This window comes from Phyllobates terribilis, unplaced genomic scaffold, assembly GCF_046119375.1.
Source record: "Phyllobates terribilis strain yellow unplaced genomic scaffold, ASM4611937v1 Scaffold_11__3_contigs__length_659146591, whole genome shotgun sequence".
Classification (NCBI taxonomy): domain Eukaryota; kingdom Metazoa; phylum Chordata; class Amphibia; order Anura; family Dendrobatidae; genus Phyllobates; species Phyllobates terribilis.
This window is the reverse complement of record NW_027362771.1, coordinates 330,209,081-330,231,488: the sequence shown is the minus strand read 5'-3', so window position 1 is coordinate 330,231,488 and position 22,408 is coordinate 330,209,081. Positions and strand designations below refer to the sequence as shown.

Here is a 22,408-nt window from a genome sequence, read left to right as displayed (position 1 = left end):
GAGATTAATCTTTCCATCTCCTCCTTTGCCTGTCTTGGCCTGCACTTGGATGACATCCGAATGCAGTCTGATGTTTTGCATTGACTTTAATGGGTGCGTGCCATGTGAAACACACTGCCAATCGCAGCGTACTGCTATTTTTTTTTTCTCATGTCGAATCGGCATGAAAAAAATTCACACATCTGCTCTGCGTCATTCAATAAGATTTTCTCGCATTGCACTCCTCTGTATTATACTCCAGTGTGAACGAACCTTTACAGTGTGAATGGAAGCAGTGCCGGATCCCTGTGTTTCTACGACGGAATGACAGACTCTCTTTAAAGTTTTCTGTACATGATGCATGTATTTAAAGACAATAGCATAAGCATGGGCGGCAGCACGTCAAGTAATCCTGCAATGTAACGCTTATAAGAAACGTGTAATATACTGTATATGTGTATTGTATACTGTATAGTGGATGATGTCGTGGCTCTGCTCCATATACAGGTGTCATAACGTCACATTATGCTACGTTTCTGCGGGGACTTCACGCAGTGTCACATGATCCTGATTATTCTCTGCTTTCACTTTCGCCTCCATTGTAATTGGCTGAATGTGCTGCTCATTTTTCCTAAGAAGGTTTTAAGCAGAACAGACAAGGAAGTCTCTTGCTGGAGGTGTCACCATGAGCTGCCTGCTGGAACGTTCTGAGTGAGTACAGAGAGTTCTCTTAAAATCTCCTCTGACACCAATGATTGGTCTTAAGTCAGGGACAAAGCAAGGGGGAAATTAAAGATCAGGTAACAGGTCTAATTGTGGGTTAATGAGGCCAAGCGCAAGGTCTGATTGTGGGTTAATGAGGCCAAGCGCAAGGGCTGCAGCTGAGTCACCATTATAAGCAGTTATCCTCCTAACCTATAAATATGTTACATCTGGCTACTTAAAGGAAATATTAATAACCCGTGAAAAATGTAAAGATAAATCGGAGGGATTATAGTCAAAATGGACTGTTGTGTCCAGATGTGAGTACACCACTGGAAAGAAGGAACTAATAAAAGTGCATGGAGGTAGTGCCGCATTGAGGCAGGAGTGTCAGAAAGACGAGTCTGGCGTTTTAATGGTTAATTTTACACTCTAATGTCAGTGTGAGGAGGACCGGTGTGGTACTGTAGGTACGGGTGGCAGAGGTACAATATAGATTGGGCACTGATGAATAGCAAAGTGATGTACATTGTAACAGGATAACAGCATTCAAAACCTACATCTCGCGTGACTGAAGTTAATAATATCCATCTTCTCTCCCTGTCTTACACACACAATTTCAATAAGCCAAGATATGTGACATTGTCTCAAGGAGTCTCCAATCTGTAGAGATGATTTAGCTCAGAAATGCGGTAGATTTTATTTCCCTAAGTAAAGAAAAATCATCTGTTAAATCAAAAGGTTAGAAATGTCTGTAAAGTGGTGAGGATATTTAGTTGGGTTTCATTCTTGACAAAATGACATCTTAGATTGGTTAACGGTTTATTTAGATTTACAAGTGAAATATTATATTTTCTGGTTGTATTTGTTGCTCTTTTCCATTTCTGGGTCCCGACGGGGATTGCATCTGAGCTGCCCCACAGAACAGGATTCAGATGTATGCACTGACGGGGCCATATAGTATAATGGTGCCAGCAGAGCGAACATGCCGCATCTGCGCATACGTCCAAATCCCGTTCTGCAGGGAGGTTTGGACGCAAGCCCCGACGGGACCCACGAACATGGAGAAAAGCGCAATTGAAAAGCACCCTTAGTTCACCACTATTGTACAAGTTAGTAAACCCTGGGGCACCTGCTACATGGTTCTTCTATTTATATTATTACTAATTATTTATAAAGGCCCAACCAGAATACAATCTTAGAAGAAGAGACGGCACTATTCCAAAAAGGAATCTGTCATAAGTTGTTTTTATTTTGTAATCTGAGAGCAGTATAATGTAGGGGCAGAGAGCCTGATTCCAGGTATTATTATTATTATTATTTATTTTTGAAGCACCATTGATTCCATGGTGCTGCACATGAGAAGGGGTTACATACAAAATACAAATATAAAATACGGTGAACAAACTAACAATGATCCTGACTGGTACAGAAAGGAGAGGGCCCTGCGCTTGCAGGCTTACAGTCTATTTATTGGGCTATGTGTTCTAGTTTAAATACAATTAGTGCTTTATCAGCAAGAGATTATCAATAGAGGACTAGATCTCAGATTACATAGCGAAAACCTGCTGACAGTCTCCCTTTAAAGGGACAAGCCTGCGCTCACTCTATGTGACTGCAGGCTTTTAAATCCTCACAGTACACGCACTGTGCGCTGTGAGGAGTCTCCAGTGTCAGCACTGGGAACAGCAGTCACATGACTCGATATGGATTCTCCCAGCCAGAATCCGACTAGACTGTTTCTGGCCTTGCGCAATACACTTGCATTGAACGCTCCAGAAATAGTCTAGTCGGATTCTGGCCAGGAATATGCATATCGAATACTTGTAGTCACGTGACTGCCGGAGAATCCTCACAGCGCGCAGTGTACACGCTGTGAGGATTCACAAGTCTGCAGTCACAGAGTGACTGTTGAAACAGCTGCCTCATCACATAGTTAGAAATTGTGAAAAACGATTCACAAGACGCGGGCCAGCAGTCACTTCAGTACTCTGTGGCCATTGGACAGGAGCCCTGAGAACCACTTGATACCTGATGGCATCCCTGGGCTCTTTTTTTGATTAGCTGGCCTAACACAATGTCATTGTAGGCATGACACACATGTGACGTCACAACAGGTCGACTATTCAAAAGAAGAACTATAGATACTGACATGGCCGCTGGGCCCTGTCCTGCGAATCGACTCACACCATCTCTACAAATGGTCATGCAAAAGTTACAAAATGAATGAATATTGTTTTTTTTCACACCACATTTGTGCTGTGCTGCTGAGATCTTCTTTTTTTATTTTGAGTTATGCAGTTAGCATATAGTTGTATTTATCTGCCATTGGCTTTACTGAAAAAAAAAAGTAGATTGAACAATATGTAAATTGCCATATGAAATCTTGTTATTCTATACACCAGAGAAAGGTAACCTGACGTAATCCTGTCTAACGTGATAAAAGACGTTGCTTTGGTATGTGCTAGACCCGTACAAATGTAATTCGTCACAATAAATTTATAAAGAAGCCCTGCCATTCACAAAAATGACAGAAGGGATTTCCCCATAACACCTACTTGTTCTTTAAGGGTGGAAATTCCCTTTCCTGTTAACTTATATTATAACAACTATCATAAAGCTCAGTCTGATACAGCTTCAGGGATTGTGCCTGTCATATCCTGAAATGACTGCAGATTTCTGATGATGCAGTTATTGGTACCATCGGATATGCCCACACAGCCGTTCATGTTCCTATAAGTGCCCTGAGTTTACATAAAACAAGGCAGGAGCCCAGCTACAGGCAGGATTATAGCTATATAAGTGATGTAGTCCTACATGAGTAGATGCTCATCTAATCACAACTCTGCAACAAATTAGGCTGTTTATTCACTCTACAATAGAGACGCTAAAGGGAATCTGCTGACGCCTGGCTGAGACAGAAGCGCACAGTAGGGCAACACTGTAAGAAAAATGAGAGAAAGTGAGAGTAGTGGTAGAAGAAAAACTCTTCTAGATAGATTCACTTTAGTGGAGGAATTATGGTACCTGGGTTTTTTACCTTGAAAAGGCACCAGTGTGGCACAGAAACACGTTGCTGTAATAAAAACCTTCATTTTATACCATCGAGGATTCATTCATTTTCACAAACGCAGCCCACGTACCGTAATCTCTCCACTAAAGTTAAAGGGAATCTGTCAGCAGGTTTTTTGCTATATCATCTGAGTAACATAATGTAGGGCAAGAAAGCCAATTTCCAGCGATTTTTCACTTACTGGGCTTAGTGAAAAGTGATAGAATCCTAGTTTGTCTGATGTAGATGTAGCAGAGCTGTGTATAACTCCACCCTCACCCCTGATTGGCAGCTTCATGTGTACATGTGCATTGTCAGCATGCTGCTAATCAGTGGTGGGGACAGGGTTACACAGATTAGCCTGACTGCCTGACACCTGTGATGTAGTCCTGTAGTGTTACTCTCCTGCTGATAAAATACTGATTGTATTGACACTACAGCACACAGCCTAATAAGTGACTCATCCTTTGAATCAGGCTCTCATTCCCTATATTATGCTGCTCTCAGATTAAATGGCAAAAACCTGTAGGCAGATTCCCTTTAAGGGGATTGACCGGGCAAAATTAGAATCTTACCGGTGGCTTGGTAAATGAAAAAATAACAAACAGAGCTATGCTCACCTGTGTCTGCCACTTACCGGGATCCAGTGCAGTGTTAGATGCCTTCAGCAGCGCGTCATCAGTGATGTAACCGATGGTGTTCTGTTGAAGACACTTGGCCATGGCAGCTAATCACAGGTCCCAGCTGTCTTACTGCCGCTTTAAACAGTGACGACTTCCACCTGGTGTAAATGCAAATGACGGAGCGATCTGCACTGAATCCCAGTAAGTGTCAGTAGGTGAGCATAGCTCTGTTATTTTTTCATTTATCAAGCCACAGGTCACATTTTTATTGTGCCTGGACAACTCTTTTAACGAGTGTCAGTATCATGGTATCCAAAAAAGTGTCACTAGACATACAGACACATCAATAAAAGTTAAACATTTTACTCAGTTCATCTACAGTGTAATATATGGTGACCACTTCTCTAACTATATCTATTACATACTACATAGTGATAACAATTATCACGAAAGAAGAAGAAAAATATTTCCATCAGTCAGAAATGACTAAAGACTAAAATGTTCATTATTTATCCACAAAATACAACCAACAAACAGTATTTGGACACTTTTAGACAAGTACAATATAGGTCCTTTTTTTGCTCTTGTGCAATACCTGGCGCACCTAGACCATCAGAAACCAAAGTTATGATTCTCCAACGGTTTTGAATGATAATTGTATCCTACTGACGCATTTTGTGTTTTATTTCATCACAAGGGTTTAGTAGTAAATGCTTGCACAGAAGAGGTATTCTTTTTAAATAACTTTATACTAGCTGCTAGATTACCACTACGCTACTATTCGCATATCCAGCTAGAGACCAGCTGGGATATCTCCATTCACCCATAATATACAGCACAGACCAAAAGTTTGGACACACCTCATTTAAAGATTTTTCTGTATTTTCATGACTATGAAAATTGTACATTCACACTTAAGCCATCAAAACTATGAATTAACACATGTGGAATTATATACTTAACAAAAAAGTGTGAAACAGCTGAAACTATGTCTTATATTCTAGGTTCTTCAAAGTAGCCACCTTTTGCTTTGATGACTGCTTTGCACACTCTTGGCATTCTCTTGATGAGCTTCAAGAGGTAGTCACCGGAAATGGTTTTCACTTCACAGGTGTGCCCTGTCAGGTTTAATAAGTGGGATTTCTTGCCTTATAAATGGGGTTGGGACCATCAGTTGTGTTGTACAGAAGTCTGGTGGATACACAGCTGATAGTCCTACTGAATAGACTGTTAGAATTTGTATTATGGCAAGAAAAAAGCAGCTAAGTAAAGAAAATGAGTGGCCATCATTACTTTAAAAAATGAAGGTCAGTCAGTCTGAAAAATTGGGCAAACTTTGAAAGTGTCCCCAAGTGCAGTTGCAAAAACCATCAAGTGCTACTGGCTCACATGAGGACCGCCCCAGGAAAGGAAGACCAAGAGTCACCTCTGCTTCTGAGGATAAGTTTATCCGAGTCACCAGCCTCAGAAATCGCAGGTTAACAGCAGCTCAGATTAGAGACCAGGTCAATGCCACACAGAGTTCTAGCAGCAGACACATCTCTTCAACAACTGTTAAGAGGAGACTTTGTGCAGCAGGCCTTCATGGTAAAATAGCTGCTAAGAAACCACTGCTAAGGACAGGCAACAAGCAGAAGAGACTTGTTTGGGCTAAAGAACACAAGGAATGGACATTAGACCAGTGGAAATCTGTGCTTTGGTCTGATGAGTCCAAATTTGAGATCTTTGGTTCCAACCACCGTGTCTTTGTGCGATGCAGAAAAGGTGAACGGATGGACTCTACATGCTTGGTTCCCACCGTGAAGCATGGAGGAGGAGGTGTGATGGTGTGGGGGTGCTTTCCTGGTGACACTGTTGGGGATTTATTCAAAATTGAAGGCATACTGAACCAGCATGGCTACCACAGCATCTTGCAGCGGCATGTTATTCCATCCGATTTGCGTTTAGTTGGACCATCATTTATTTTTCAACAGGACAATGACCCCAAACACACCTCCAGGCTGTGTAAGAGCTATTTGGCCAGGAAGGAGAGTGATGGGGTGCTACGCCAGATGACCTGGCCTCCACAGTCACCAGACCTGAACCCAATCGAGATGGTTTGGGGTGAGCTGGACCACAGAGTGAAGGCAAAAGGGCCAACAAGTGCTAAGCATCTCTGGGAACTCCTTCAAGATTGTTGGAAGACCATTTCTGGTGACTACCTCTTGAAGCTCATCAAGAGAATGCCAAGAGTGTGCAAAGCAGTCATCAAAGCAAAAGGTGGCTACTTTGAAGAACCTAGAATATAAGACATATTTTCAGTTGTTTCACACTTTTTTGTTAAGTATATAATTCCACATGTGTTAATTCATAGTTTTGATGCCTTCAGTGTGAATGTACAATTTTCATAGTCATGAAAATACAGAAAAATCTTTAAATGAGAAGGTGTGTCCAAACTTTTGGTCTGTACTGTACTATAACCTTCATGCCAAAGAATGGGAGTAACCATATAGTCGGCTGATAAGTTTACTTATATGATTAAATATACACATTGCAGAGATCCGGAACAGCACAGCTCCATTCAAAATGTAGAACACGTTCTCACGTACTTCAGCTCCGCTCGAGAACAGGAGAAGCTAAGCTGCAGCATTTCAGAACCCCATTCTTGGGGACTTGAAGACAGCTACTGATCCATTTGCTTTGTGTTAAGTTTTAATGATGAGAATAACCCTTTAAATTTCAATATTTTGGTTGTGTGGTGGATTTAACTTACTGCCCAGGTCGCACTTGAACCACTGTGGGGTTTCTACTCACTTGAGTGCGACGGGAGGCAAACAGGAAGCATGTTCCTTTAAATGTCTATGTCGGTTTATTACTTCATAAACCAGGCAAAAGCAAAATGAATACAAACAGCCTTTAGTTCAGGCAAAAAGAACGTAAAGAGTCCTTAAGGCAAAGTCTCTGGTTATCCAGTTCTGTGGGCACACAGGCTGGATAGCATCCCATTCACTGGGTCAGTTGGGACACAAAACACACAGGAGGCCTTCTCCCTCCAAACACACAAACCATGTGCCAAACAACGACCTCCATTTTATATCTTAACCACACCCATAGGTGAAGTATGTGGGTAGCTAGACCCGCCCATCTCTCCAACTACCTGTAATCTGCCCCAGGTGTACCAAACAGTCCTCTTAGTGCTTACGTGCACTAGAGCAACATTCCGGGTTACATCACAGAGGACAGCCATCTCTGTGATGCATATCTCCCATCAACTATGTGTCCGTTAGCCACCTTACATCACCTACTGTATATCAATTTGTAAGCAATTGGGAAAAATTACAATTTGACACAAAATTACATGAAGATGCCTACATGTATAAAGCGTTCAGTGGCCATTTTGAAAATGCGCCTGATGTCTACTTTCAGAAAATATAGGCGTTTAATGATTTTTTTATTTTATAATTTAGGTTTTATTTGTACTTGTCAAGAGAGAAAAGACCCTGACCGCGAGTGTCCATTGGTCTACTCCATACTCAATAATCTTATTTTATGGTAGAAATAATTGGTAGAATATAAAAGGAAAATAAGACATACTTGGAACATGACTGGGCTAGAACTTCACGTGTTCCCCACCTGATTGCCTGCTAACTACAGATAATCTGGTGAAAAATACCATGATTGAACAAAATGTCCATTTGTGCAAAAGTTGGAAGTTGCTACGGATTATTCTCTTACTGGCCGAATAAAAGTGACTCACAAGCTGTGAAAGGAAACCTATCAGCAGATTGTTACACCCCAATTAATGTTAATTATGGAAAGTCTCTGTATGTTGATTACATTGATACCTTTATTTTAGAAATTCTTGTTTGCTTTTTTGAGAAATCAATTGGCAAATTCTTATGCAAATAAGCCACAAGTGCAGGGCGGTTGGCATTGCATTTACAGCTCTCCTGCCTCTCACTATTTCCACACCTGTCGCCTGTCAGTTGCCTCCCTAACTGAGATCTCGAGCAGGCGCCCTCATTTCCTTAGGTGGCGCATGCGCAGATTGATAGTCCGGCTCTTGCAACTTCATCAGAACTTTACTGTGCATGCACAGCCCAAAGGAATGATGTGCTTGCGTGAGATCTTGATCAGGGGAGACAAGAGTGACCTGTCAGTCAGTGGGAGGAGGCAACCGGCGGATGGGGAAATATGGAGAGGACTGTAAGTGCAGTCCCATGTGGATCATTTGCATAAAAATTTGCCAATGGATTTCTCAAAAACAGAAACAAGGATTTCTCAAACGAAGGTATGGATTTAATCAACATAAGCGACTTTACATAGATGATATTCGTTTGGGATGTAAAAATCTGCTGACAGGTTCCCTTTACAATTACCTGTATAGTGTTCTCATTAGTTGTGTGGTGCCTCCTAAATATTGCACCTTACTTTTGTAGAGAATAGGTGACATTGCAGTGTGTATAGAGATGTTATAAAGTCATCTAAGCAGTTAAAATGCTCCCCCGCAACACACTTACGGGAACTCAAAAGGAGTGTGCGATTTCCAGCAGAGCCTCAGGCAGCTCATGATAGCGTGACACAATACGTACAGCACCTCTATGTAGCTATAACATCCCACAGAGAGGAACTAGGACAAGTCTGTTTTGTTGCAACTCTGTTACCTCCCCTACTAACAAAAAAACTCTGTATGAGACAATCATGATGAGCTTCTAGTTCTAGCAGAAATCACTACTATTGCTGTAAAAAATATTACAACAAATGCTTGTTAGCATCAAATGCTATATATTTTTTTTGCTCTAAGGCTATGTGCCCACGTTGCATTTATGAAGCAGAAAATTTCTGCTGCATAAATGCAAGTCCTCTCCCGGAAAAACGCATGCGGAATTCCGCACGCGTTTATCGCGCATTTTTCGCGCGTTTATCACGCGTTTTCCACATGCGGAATTGCCTTGCGTTTTTTATGCATTGGACAAAGGCAATTCCGCTTGCGGAAACGCAAAATTAAATGACATGCTGCGGATTTTTGAACGCGGCATAAACGCTGCGGAAAAATCCGCAGCATGTGCATAGAACTTGCGGAATCCCATTGGGGACCATGGGGTGCGGATATACATGCGTTTTTCAAGCGTTTACGCTGCGGAAATTCCGCAGCATATACGCTTGAAAAATGCTACGTGGGCACACAGCCTAAAGGCTTGTTCACACGCTGCATTTTTTGCCACGCATTTTTCAACGGTAAAAAAAATGCTTCACTTTACAATACTGAAATCTCATGCACAAGCTGCTTATTTTTTCTGTGCAGATTTGAACAATCAAAATGATGTTTCAAATCCAGAGTTTGGTTATTCTTTCAGCGTTTTTTCAGCATTTTTCAAAGCATTCAAACAAATGGGAAAAAAAGTAAAAATGTTTCCAAAATGCGCGTATTTACCCCTGCACTACTGGTGATGCGCATGCGCCTCTGAAGCCGGGAAGCGTAGACCCGGCTTCAGAGGCGCGCAATGACGTGAATGAGGAAAGCTGAGCGCATGTGTAAGAGAGCTGGCGATTACACTGGCTAGTGCAAACATGCCGAGAGGGCCGGCTAGTCTGGGGAAACAAACGCCCATCAACCAGTCAAAGGATTAATTTGCATATGATAAATGGACTTTAGAAATACTTTTTCTAAAGATCTGTTTATGTGTCCAACATAATGAAGGGACTGTGAGACAAGATAATTAAAAGGAACATATAATTGCTAGTGATTTGGGGGGCATCAGGGACCTGACAGGTTCCCTTTAACATAAAGGGGTGTGCAGTCTCTCTTTAAATACATAATATTAGAAGTCACCTTCACTATATTGCTTGAGATGGGTAATTGATCTTGGAATGAAATCTGAAAAATCCTTTTTTTTATGGCATTGGTAAAATTGGCAACTACATCTTATGGTTGTTGTGCTTTCCTCAAGATGAGCAATGCAGGAATTTAGACTGAACTAATCATTTTTTCTGACTGGACTACATACTTTGTAGTTGCTCTATGGAAGGCAACTTCTGCCATTAGCACACACGGATAACATCATGTGCCAGTTGTTATGGCATTTACCTACTTTGCATAGACATTGAATACTCCCTCTTATTTCTCAATAATAATCAGGTCAGTAGCTTTATTAACTGTATTGTCGTCACTCCACAAGGTTATCACTGCAACCTGGAAAACAACTAAGTATTCTAATCTCCTGGCTCTTTTTGTTAATTCTCATCACTCAGCAGTCGGCAGATTCATTTCTCGCAGTGACTGTTCTATTAACCTTTGTTGTCATGAATGTCGCTCTCCAACTGAAGTTATATTTAAGTAGCTGCTGAGATGGACGTGGGCGAGATCATGGGTAACATAAAAGGGATGCATCAGACCGTAAAAAAAGGCTAAGGCCATAGTGAGACCATAGTGAGCCCCTGGTTAAAAGTATTGGTCTTCTCATATGGTCCAAAGGGATCTTTTGGGCCCCCAAAGCTTCAAGGGCCAGGTACGACTACAACCTCTGCATTCAATTTACTTATGCCCCTGGCTAAGATGTCTACACCCCCATAAATCTATAGCAAACTAGCTTACAAGAAAGAAGATTGGGGTGATACCTTAAAGGGAATCTGTCAGTAGGATCAACCCTCCTAAGCCGTCTATATGGGCAGGCTTGGACTGGCCCACAGGAGAATCCTCCGGTGGGCCCCTGTGCAGGAGTGGGCCACTATCCTCATATATGAGCAGTGCTTGGCACTATATACTTGAATCACTATGTAGAGACTGAAGCAGCATCTTATTCATGTAACAATCTTCCCAGTTCATTATTATATAAATTTGTAATTGAGGAAAATGTCACATTTGCATGTAGATCAAAAGTGGGGCCCTGGAGTTGGTTACTGGTGGGCCCTTGGCACCCCAGTCCGACACTGAATATGGGCATGCAGTTCACAGTAAGTTTAATGAAACAATACCTTGATATCTGTGATCCCATGTCTTATTCCAGAGAGGTCCATTATTTTCTTCTATGCAAATGAGCTGTTAAGATCTATGGGCGGGACACTGATCTCCCTGAGAATAAGTCTCCAGAGCTTATTTTACATGACAGAGAGAGTGTGACCCATAGACTTGCATGGTTAATTTGCTCTGTGACTCATGAGCAGGTCTACATATTTTGGGGGTTTATTTGCGGACAGTTGGTCCACAAAAAAAGGTGCACGTTTTACCTGTGAAAGACTCTGATAGAACATGTTAGACAAAATAAGACACATGAAAGGCCTTAATCATAGGATTGATATCCAGTTATATGTAGGTTTCCAGAAAAACTGCAGAGCTGTCAGTAAATGTCCCACCCTTTGTCAAAACAACTGTCAGCCTCTTATGACAAGTCTAATGGCCATTATGAAAACTGCCCTATTTCAAGATTTTTTTTCATGTAGGCAGAAACTTAAAAATGAGAATAAAATCCTTTTGTGATTAAAATAGTTTATTAAACAGAAAATAAATCATAGATATATTTATCAAAGAAGTTGTCCACTACTTGGACAACTCCTTGTCATACCCTTTCTTGATCTAAATGTTTGGCCCAAATGACATAAAAAAGCTTGTACTCCCCTCCCGTGCCAGCACCATTCCAATGGTGTCTGCATTCGCAGTCCCGGGGCCCCCGTGCTGTTATTATGACATGTGAGACCGGCGCCCAATCAGCGCTGGTGTCACTGTCCCCGCCTTCTGTTGCATTGAACATGAAGAGGAAGTCGGAGATCAGCTACAGCCTAGACTTCCTCTTCAATTCATACAAAGGTGGAGACAGTGACGCCAGCGCTGACTGGGCGCCAGGTTCATGTGTCACAACAACAGCACGGGAGCCCCGGGGAGAGCGAGTGCCGACACCGCGGGAACGGCGCCGGCAAGGGAGGTGAGTATAAGCTTTTTTATTTTATCATGGTCAAACATTTAGATCAAGACGGGGTTGTCCTAGTAGTAGAGAACCCTTTAATAAGATTCTCTGATACCTTTCATCTCTCGGATGTCGGGGGACAATAGAATCATCCAGAAAAATTAATTATGACTGATTCAAGTTCGAGTAAATGTGTAAAGATATCTGGCAAACTTTACATCTGCGGATCCTGCTAGAATTGATGGAATCCCCTCTTTAGCAATCCAATGCGTATTACATAGTTGTTGCCATCAAAAATGCAATAGAGCAAATTCCTTTTGGTTAAAAGTTCCCTAATATCACATTCTCCATTCTCAGGTTCACAAACGTAAAGGAATGTGGAGTGGAAAGAAGAAGTTTCAAAATTAGCAGAGAATGTAGTACATTCTACTTTACTTATGTAAAAAGGAAGTCCTGTGTCATCATTTGTCTCTGGATATTTGACCATATCAAAAAAAGCTTTAAAGAGTAACTAATCATTTATATTTCTTCAGCAATCAACAGTAAAAGCAATGATCAGAAAACTTTAATAATCTGTATTAAAAATACCAATTTTCAGTTAATTCACTCACCCCTACCTCCCCCTTAACCATCTCCTGGACTGATCATTCACTCTCAAAAGCTGCTGAAATCGGTATTCTGATTTGTTTTCGGTTAGGGATCAAATTACACCAGATGCCTATTGAAGTCTATGGAGAGAGTGAGGGAAAAAATGGAGAGGGATAGAAAGGTTGACACAAAGAAAAGCTGCTGCAACTTCTAATAACTAAAGACTGCAGGGTGAAAAAACTCTACACGGTGCCAGATACAAGTTTTATAATTGTTAGAAATTGTTATTCCTTACAAACATAAGAATATTTATTTGGAAAACTTACCCAAAAGTGAAGTTATATTTAAATATACTTATTGCTGGACTGCTTTGTTAAAGACTACCTTTCACCAATTTTTATATGTTGAACTGGAAACACAAAGTATTAAAGGTTGAAGAGCAGAATAAAACGTTTTTTTTTTTAGTATTTTTTTTATTTCACCTCTCTGTTGCAGACATACTAGCAATCAAAGTATTGGGCATCTAATGAGTTAACTTTTTTTTTTTGTTTAAGTCAAAGTGAGTGTTCTCGGATAGTTTTCACTGATGGCATGTACTTCTTCTCCCTGTGTGAGTTGCCCAATCATAAGCAGGCAGCAACACAGCAGAAAAAGAACACGCCCCCACAATAACTTAGGTTTCTCAGTGTGTGAGATGTAATCATACAGCACTGATCTCCAAGTGGTGGGAGATTACAGCATAGATGACTTTAGCTGTGTCACATTACAAACTCTTTTATCTGCTCTCCTCCTCTCATAGCACTGTTAGCAGCTTGTGTGGCCTAAACATGCTACCATGGCCTGCAGCGTCTCTGGACTTATTCATCATTGTGCACATCTGTGATAATCTTGATATCTAATGATTTTGATAATTTGCTTCGCAAGTGCATTCAGCGTGGCAGAACATTCCTCAGATAACCATTAATTATATCATTGATACCATGCCAAGGCTTGCTAGTGCTTGTATTTCTGCGATTAGCACTCTTACTGGATACTGAATTAATCAATATGTTTTGGAGACTTTGTTTCAACTGTCATTTGCATATCGTTAACATGTCTATCAATCCTGTGATTTCCATAATTCCACAACTTTGAGGAGTGTATGTAGGGAACATACATTAAAGTGAAGTTCAAGATTTCTTCATTGAATGAAACATAAACCACAAAGGAGTTTTGGAACATATAGTACTAAATCAACATCTATGATGCATAATAAAAAATTATATTGTGGTACCAGGTTAGCCAGAAAAAATCTATGTAAATACTTTTATGCCCAAAAATTACAAAAGTATTCTAGGAGTGATACGTTTATTGGCTAACCAGAAAAATTATGTTTGCAAGCTTTCAGAGCACAGAGGCTCCTTCTTCAGGCTGGTTTACAAATGATTTACTGCGACAAGAGCAGAACATTAAGAGATATTACAACAGGACATACAGTATGTGCGTGTGGTGGAAGAGGTGATGCCTCCTAAAGATAAGCCAAGGAAATCAAATTAAGGTTTTTGCTACAAATGTAGAGGTGGTGGGAGTGATAGCTTAGTGATCTGGAGTCAGTCTAGTGGAAGTGTGAACTGTGTCCATGCAGTGAGTCAGAAATCCAGGTGTTAAATTGAGTTCCATTGTCAAAGAGTTGAAATTCCCAGGTTTTCCCCTCTCTGTCACCCTTATAATGACCTTTCAGTATTGACAGACTGAAAGTAATATTCCCAGATCTACCAGTTCTCTCCTACAAACAGCCCCTAATTTAACCCCTTAAGGACCAGAGCTTTTTCCGTTTTTGCTTTTTCGTTTTTTGCTCCCTTTGTTCCCAGAGCCATAGCGTTTTTATTTCTTGGTCAATATGGCCATGTGAGGGCTTATTTTTTGCGGGACGAGTTGTACTTTTCAACGCCATTACTAGTTTTACCATATCGTGTACGGGAAAACGGGAAAAAAATTCCAAGTGCGGTAAAATAGCAAAAAAAAGTGCAATACCACAGTTGTTTTTTATTTATTTTTTTTACCACGTTCACTGAATGCTAAAACTGACCTGCCATTCTTATTCTACAGGTCACTACGAGTTCATAGACATCAAACATGTATAGGTTCTTTTATATTTAAGTGGTGAAAAAAAATTCCAAAATTTGGTAAAAAAAAAAAAAAAAAATAGCGCCATTTTCCGAGACCTGTAGCGTCTCCATTTTTCTTGATTTGGGGCTGGGTGAGGGCTTATTTTTTGCGCGCCGGGCTGACGTTTTTATTGATAACATTTTGGGGTAGAACCGATGTTTTGATCGCCCGTTATTGCATTTTATTGCAATTTTGTAACGACCAAAAAACGTAATCCTGGCATTTAGAATTTTTTTCTCGTTACGCCGTTTACCGATCGTATTAATTCTTTTTTAATATTGATAGATCAGGCGATTCTGAACGCGGCGATACCAAATATGTCTATGTAGGGTTTTTTTTTTATATTTTATTTTGAGTGGGGCGAAAGGGGGGTGATTTACACTTTTATCATTTTAATTTTTTTTATATTTTTAAAAACTTTTTTTTTCACTTTTTGCTTGCTTCAATAGTCTCCATAGGAGACCAGAAGCAGCAGTTGTCTGATCGGCTCTGCTACATACAGGGGACGAGCAGATCCCCTGCATGCAGCAGAAATGGTCCTGTGCTATGAGCGCCGACCACTAGGTGGCGCTCATAGCGACCAGATCATGACAACCACAGGCATCTGCTGCAGACCCTGGGTTGTCATGCCCACCCATCGGTGACCCGCGATCACGTGACGGGGTCGCCGATGGGCGGGGCTTATGACACGCTACCTGGAAACGCGCGTTAAATGCCGCTGTCTTAGATTGACAGCGGCATTTAACATGTTAACAGCCGCGGGTGGATCACGATTCCACCCGGGGCTGTTGCGGGCAAATGTCAGCTGTAAGAATCAGCTGACATGTGCTCGGTTCAGTGAGGGCTCAGCGCAGCAGCCCTCACTGAACGGGGGGTACGCAAATGTGCGTACTAATACGGCATGGGTTGTAAAGGAGTTAAGGAATCTCTTTGTCAGAAGTGACCTCTCATCACCATCAGAGATAGGCACATTCCCCTGTAACAATAAAAAATACAGGACTTGTACCTACATAATTAGGGTGCTTTCACATTGCATTCCAGCACCCGTTCGGTGACCCCGTCGGGGCTTATGTCTGAACCCCCTGCAAAATGGGGTTCGGACGTATGCGCCAACAGGGCCATAGACTATAATGGTGCTGGCAGAGCGAACGTGCGCTCTGCCATGCATCATTTTCGGGAGTATACATCTACTGGAGGCGGACACTCAGACGTAGTAGACTGCGTGTATAATCCTACCCACACCACAGCTCTCTGTGTATATTGTATAGTGACAGAGAGCTGCTAATCAGTGGTGGGGCGTGGTTGGACTAGGATGCAGGAGACCAGTTGCCCTCTAGTGATAATCTCCTGCTGATAAAACACTGATTGTATTGAAACAGCAAAACACTGCCTATTAAGTGACACATGGCTGCGATCAGGTGCTCTTTCACTACATCATAGTGATCTCAGATTAAGAAGCAAAAACCTGCTGACAGATTCCCTTTAATGCATTGTATCCTGACAACAGACCTTTTTTATCCCCAGCTACCCATTCTGATACAATGGAGAAATGCTTCATAAGGTTCCATCTGTGATGTTTCCCACATGTCCACAGACTCTTCCGATGTATAACCATGCTGAAAGGTGAGAACTTTACTTCTGTCTGATTTTTAAAATGTAAACCATTGCAACAATGAGTGTTGTTTAGAAGAATAGAAAAATAAAAGACTGCTGATGTTTACTGACCTATCTTCACCCAGGCAAAGAAAACACAGGAAATGTGCTCATAAATACCCTTCAGCTCACCTGCATCCTGTTTCACCTGTAAGGCCACAGCCCCACTATCAGTATTTGGTCAGTATTTTTTCTCAGGAGTCGGAGCCAAAACCAAGTGAGGAACAATAAAAGAAAAGGTATAATAGAAACAAATCACCAATTCTGCATTTATCTCCCACTCCTGATTTTAGCACCTACTCCTGAGAAAAAATACTGACCGAATACTGATAGTGGGGCCATGGCCTTAGAGCAACATCTTGTCCTCCAGCGCTGTTCTTCATTCTGTAACTATGAACAGTAACTTGTAGTCAGGCAACTATTTTGGAGGTTATATAAAATGCCTTTTGGTAGTCATAATAGAATATAGACACATCTGTACTCCCCCTTCCCTCTCTCTTTGTATATACAGGTGCATCTCACAAAATTAGAATATCATCAAAAAGTTAATTTATTTCAGTTCTTCAATCTAAAAAGTGAAACTCATATATTATATAGAGTCATTACAGAGTGATCTATTTCAAGTGTTTATTTCTGTTAATGTTGATGATTATGGCTTACAGCCAATGAGAACACAAAAGTCATTATCTCAGTAAATTAGAATACTTTATAACAACAGCTTGAAAAATGTTTTTAAAATCCGAAATGTTGGCCTGCTGAAATGTATGTTCAGTGAATGCACTCAATACTTGGTCAGGGCTCCTTTTGCATCAATTACTGCATCAATTACTGCATCAATGCGGCGTGGCATGGAGGCGATCAGCCTGTGACACTGCTGAGGTGTTATGGAAGCCCAGGTTGCTTTGATAGCAACCTTCAGCTCGTCTGCATTGTTGGGTTCTCATCTTCCTCTTGACAATACCCCATAGATTCTCTATGGGGTTAAGGTCAGGCGAGTTTGCTGGCCAATCAAGCACAATGATACTGTTGTTTTTAAACCAGTATTGGTACTTTTGGCAGTGTGGACAGGTGCCAAGTCCTGCTGGTGAATGAAATTTCCATCTCCAAAAAGCTTGTCAGCAGAGGGAAGCATGAAGGGAAGCATGAAGTTCTCTAAAATTTCCTGGTGGGCGGCTGTGCTGACTTTGGTCTTGATAAAACACAGTGGACCTACACCAGCAGATGACATGGCTCCCCAAACCATCACTGATTGTGGAAACTTCACACTAGACCTCAAGCAGCCTGGATTGTGGCCTCTCCACTCTTCCTCCAGACTGTGGGACCTTGATTTCCAAATGAAATGCAAAATTTACTTTGCATTTACTTAGTGTCAATGACTGCCTTCTGGACATCTGTCAAGTCAGAAGTCTTCCCCATGATTGTGGAGCCTATTGAAACAGACCATTTCCGGTGACTGCCTCTTGAAGCTCATCAAGAGAATGCCAAGAGTGTGCAAAGCAGTCATCAAAGCAAAAGGTGGCTAATTTGAAGAACCTAGAATATAAGACATATTTTCAGTTGTTTCACACTTTTTTGTTAAGTATATAATTACACATGGGTTAATTCATAGTTTTGATGCCTTCAGTGTGAATGTACAATTTTCATAGCCATGAAAATACAGAAAAATCTTTAAATGAGAAGGTGTGTCTAAACTTTTGGTCTGTACTGTAGTGTAACCGAAAGTATGGTAAAAAAAAAAAAATAAATAATATATTTACCTTCTGATGGCCCCCGGTGTTCTTGTCTCGGCTTTCCGTCAGCTCGCGGTAGACTAAAGGACCTGCCGACGTCGGCGGTCGCGTGACTAAATGACGTCACCGCAGGTCCTTTAGTCTACCGCGAGCTGCCGGCAAGCATTTTAGGTGTCTTTTTAGCGCACACGTGTGGGCAACCACCGTTTGCGAACACCTACAAAGATGAATACCACTGAAACAGACGTAAAAAAGAATGCCTAAGTGTCTCCATCTGCCTCATTATGGTGGATGGTTCTGTTGGGGGTTTCGTCTGAATCTCATTTTTGTGGGATTTACCCAGAAACCCGAGGTAAGTGCCCAGCGTAGAACACAAGAAGGTGATCCTAGCCTTATGCTGAAACTGATCAAAAAATGTTATGTAATCCAAAATGTTACCAATAAAAACCTTAATTTATCCGGACAAAACAAGCTCCAACTCAGGTCTGTCATCTGTCACTGGAACTATAGGGGTTTCCCACATTACTGGTAGAACAAAGACTGGAAAAGCGACGGCTCCCAGACCCTCAAATGAAATCCAGTAAAATCTGTGCTCACAAATCCAAATGCACCCTCCTCCTGAGCCCCACTGTGCTTAAACCGCAGCAAGCGGCCACATGTTTGGCATTATTGTAGTGGGGAGAGAGCACTTAACACGGGGTGCATGTCTCCAGAAGTCGGGCACAATGTATGGGAGCACAACACTGTATTGGGGCACAATGTATAGGGGCGCTACAATGTATGGGGGCACAATGTATGGACACTAAACTGGCATATTTGTAATTCTCTAGAAAAAAAGCCTGGGGTGGATGTTAAAAAATAGTCACTGCAGCAGTAGATGAATTCATTGAGATCTGCAATTTCTACAATGGGGTCACTTTTGTTTTGTTTTTTTGCTGTTCTGACACCTCAGGGGCTCTTCAAATGTCACCCGCAAACTATCTTAGGGCTCCAAAAGCCAAATAGCTCTCCTACCTTCTCAGCCCTTAACGTGTGGCCAAACAGTAATTTCTGACATATGGGGCATCACTGCGTTCAGAAGAAATTGCACAATATATTTTGGGCTCCAGTTTCACATATTAACTCTTGTGTAACTGACAAATTTGCAACAAATAAAAAAAATTACATTTTTACCACTAAAATATTATATTTCCACGCCCCAGTGTTATAAAATTCAGTGAGTCACCTGTGGGTTCCAAATACTCTCTACACACCCAGATAAAATCCTTAAGCAGTGAGGTTTCCAATATGGGGTCACCTGGGGGGATCGCTGCTGTTCTGGCACCTCAGGGGTTCAGCTAACGGAGGCCACACAATCTATTAAAACAGAATTTCCGTTCTAAAAGCCAAGTAGCGCTTCTCCCCATCTGACCCCAGCCGTGTGCTCAAACAGTAGTGTACAACCACATATGGGGTACTGCCATGTCCAGTAAAAATTGCATAACAAATTATCGAGTCCATTTTTGTCAAATACCCCTTGTGGAAATTATAAATTTGGTGCTAAAACAGTATTTTAGTGGGAAAAAATGTAATTTTTTTGTTTTCACATCTAAATGTTTTAAAGTTTTGTGAATCACCGGTAGGTTAAAAATGCTCAGTACATCCCTAGATTTATTCCCTGAGGGGTCTGGTTTCCAAAATGGGGTCACTTGTGGGGGGTTTCTGCTGTTTTGGCATGTCAGGGGCTCTGCAAGTGCAGCATGGCATTCACAATCTATTCCAAACAAATCCAAAAATCAAATTGCGCTCTTGCCTTTCTGAGCCCTGCCATGTGCCTAAACAGCAGGTTTTGACCACATATGGGATAACTTTGTGTTCGGGAGAAATTGCGTAACAAATTATGGGATCCATTTTTTCCTATTATCCACTGTGAAAATTGCAAATTTGCGCTAAAAGATTATTTTGGCAGAAAAAAAAACGTAATTTTCGTTTTCACATCCACACTTTAAAAAGTTATGTGAAGCATCTACAGGTTCTACAAGCTCAACACACTCCTAGATAAATTCCTTGATGAGTCTAGTTTCCAAAATGAAGTTACTTGTGCGGGTTTCTTCTGTTTTGGTACCTCAGGGACTCTCCAAATGAGACATGATGTCTGCAATTTATTCCAGCCAAATGTACATTCCAGACGTCGTTTCTTCCCGTCCGAGCCCTGCCGTGTGTCCAAACAAAACATTTTGATTAGATATGGGATATGCTCAGAAGAAATTGGGTAACAAACTTTGGGGTCCACTTTTTCATGTTACCTTTTGCGAACATGAAAAAATCAGGGCTAAAGCAACATTTTCGTGAAAAAAAAATGAAAATTTTCAATATGATGCAAAGATGTTATCAAATTCTGTGTAGTACCTGTGAGTTAAAAATACTCTGTGCCCTTGAATAAAATCATTGAGGAGTGTAGTTTCCAGAATTGGGCCACTTGTGGGGTTTTTCTGCTGTTTGGGCGTCTTAGGGACCGTGCAAATGCAACATTGCTCCCGCAATCTATTACAGCCAAATATATGTTCCAAAATTCAAATGGTGTTCCTTCCTTTCTAAACCCTGAAGAAGAAACTAGGTAACAAATTCTGGGGTCAATTTTCTTCAGCTATTCCTTGTAAAATTGAAAAAAATGGGGCTAGAGCAACATTTTAGAGTAAAAATTAAAACATGTTTTTTTTTTCATTCGACTTTGTATTAATTCCTGTGTAGCACTTGAAGGGTTAAAAAATTAAAGGAGTTTGTGTTTATTTCAAATAAATTATTTTATTCTGGACGTTGGTGTTTTATTTCACTATCTGACTGTGGGGTTAGTAATGGGAACGTCTTATAGATGCCTCTCCATTACTAACCCCTGGGCTTGATGTCAGCTGCCAATACAAAGCTGACATCAACTCCAACCCTATTACCTCACTTGACACTGCAGCAGGGCAAGTGGGAAGAGCGGAGGCTAAGAGCCAGAATTGGTGCTTCTTATGGATGCGCCTTTTTCTGGGGCAGCTGAGAGCTGATGTTTGTAGTTTGGGACGGGGCCAATATTCTTGGCCCCTTCCTAAGCTATTAATATCAGCCCCCACCTGTCTGCCTAGCCTTTGCTAGTTGTTAAAATAGGGGGACCCCACGTACATTTTTTTGGGGTCCCCCATCTGAAACAACGGATACTGGAAGCCTGTGCTAGCATTCCTTCTGCGGTGTTGCTATCAGTGTGTCAAAGTGGGAGAAGAGGGTTGCATTGACAATCCAACACAATGGGCAGCACTTTGAACACATTTTATAAGTGGTCATAAACTTGTAAAAAACTCATGAAAGAATAAAGCTATGTTAAAATCAAGCACACCATTGTTTTGCTTATGGAATTCTCAATAAGTTGATGTGTCACATGACCCTCTTCTCATTGAAAAAAATAAAGTTGGATCCAAAATGGCTGACTTCAAAATGGCCGCCATGGTCCTCCTCTCATATACTAATGTGCCACAAACAGGAAGTTGATATCACCAACCATTCCCATTTAATTTAGGTGTATCCATATAAATGGCCCACCCTGTATAATGTCGGGTCCTGCTGTGATTTTACTGTATGCGGCTGATGAATTGTCTGGTTTTCAAGGAGATGGGAGCTTAAAAATTGGACAGCACTCGCATGGTCCTAGTGCCATGCGATTTTTTTTCTTGCACCCATTCACTTGCATTGGCGAGTCTTGTCCGAGATACGCGGCAAAACGCAACATGCAGCGATTTTTTTTTTTCTCAGTCTGATTTCAGCTGAGAAAAAAATTGCAGATGAGCTGTAACCCATTAAATAACATTGGTCAGAGTGCAATCCGATTTTTCACGAAAGTAAGTATGAGCCCTAATAGGGAATTTAGATTGTGAGCCCCATTGGGGACAGCGATGATACTGTATGCAAAGCACTGTGGAATATGATAACACTATATAAGCAAAGAATAATAAATATATATTAATACCTGGTGTGTTTTTGAGTTTTTTTTACAATCAAATCTGTAAACCTCAGAATGGTGCAGCAAAAAGGCAACAG

The 22,408-nt window shown here is 41.2% G+C and overlaps 1 protein-coding gene across 1 annotated transcript in view; it reads left to right on the top strand.

The window, feature by feature from the left end:
• The first annotated feature begins 558 nt into the window (after window positions 1-558).
• Window positions 559-22,408, top strand: part of LOC141166209 (mucosa-associated lymphoid tissue lymphoma translocation protein 1-like) — a 76,119-nt gene continuing 54,269 nt past the window's right edge. Inside the window, exons 1-2 of the mRNA XM_073652676.1 lie at window positions 559-690; window positions 16,497-16,595. Coding sequence (XP_073508777.1) covers window positions 16,586-16,595 — 10 coding nt within the window. The 5' untranslated portion in view covers window positions 559-690; window positions 16,497-16,585. The remainder of the gene's footprint in view (window positions 691-16,496; window positions 16,596-22,408) is intronic.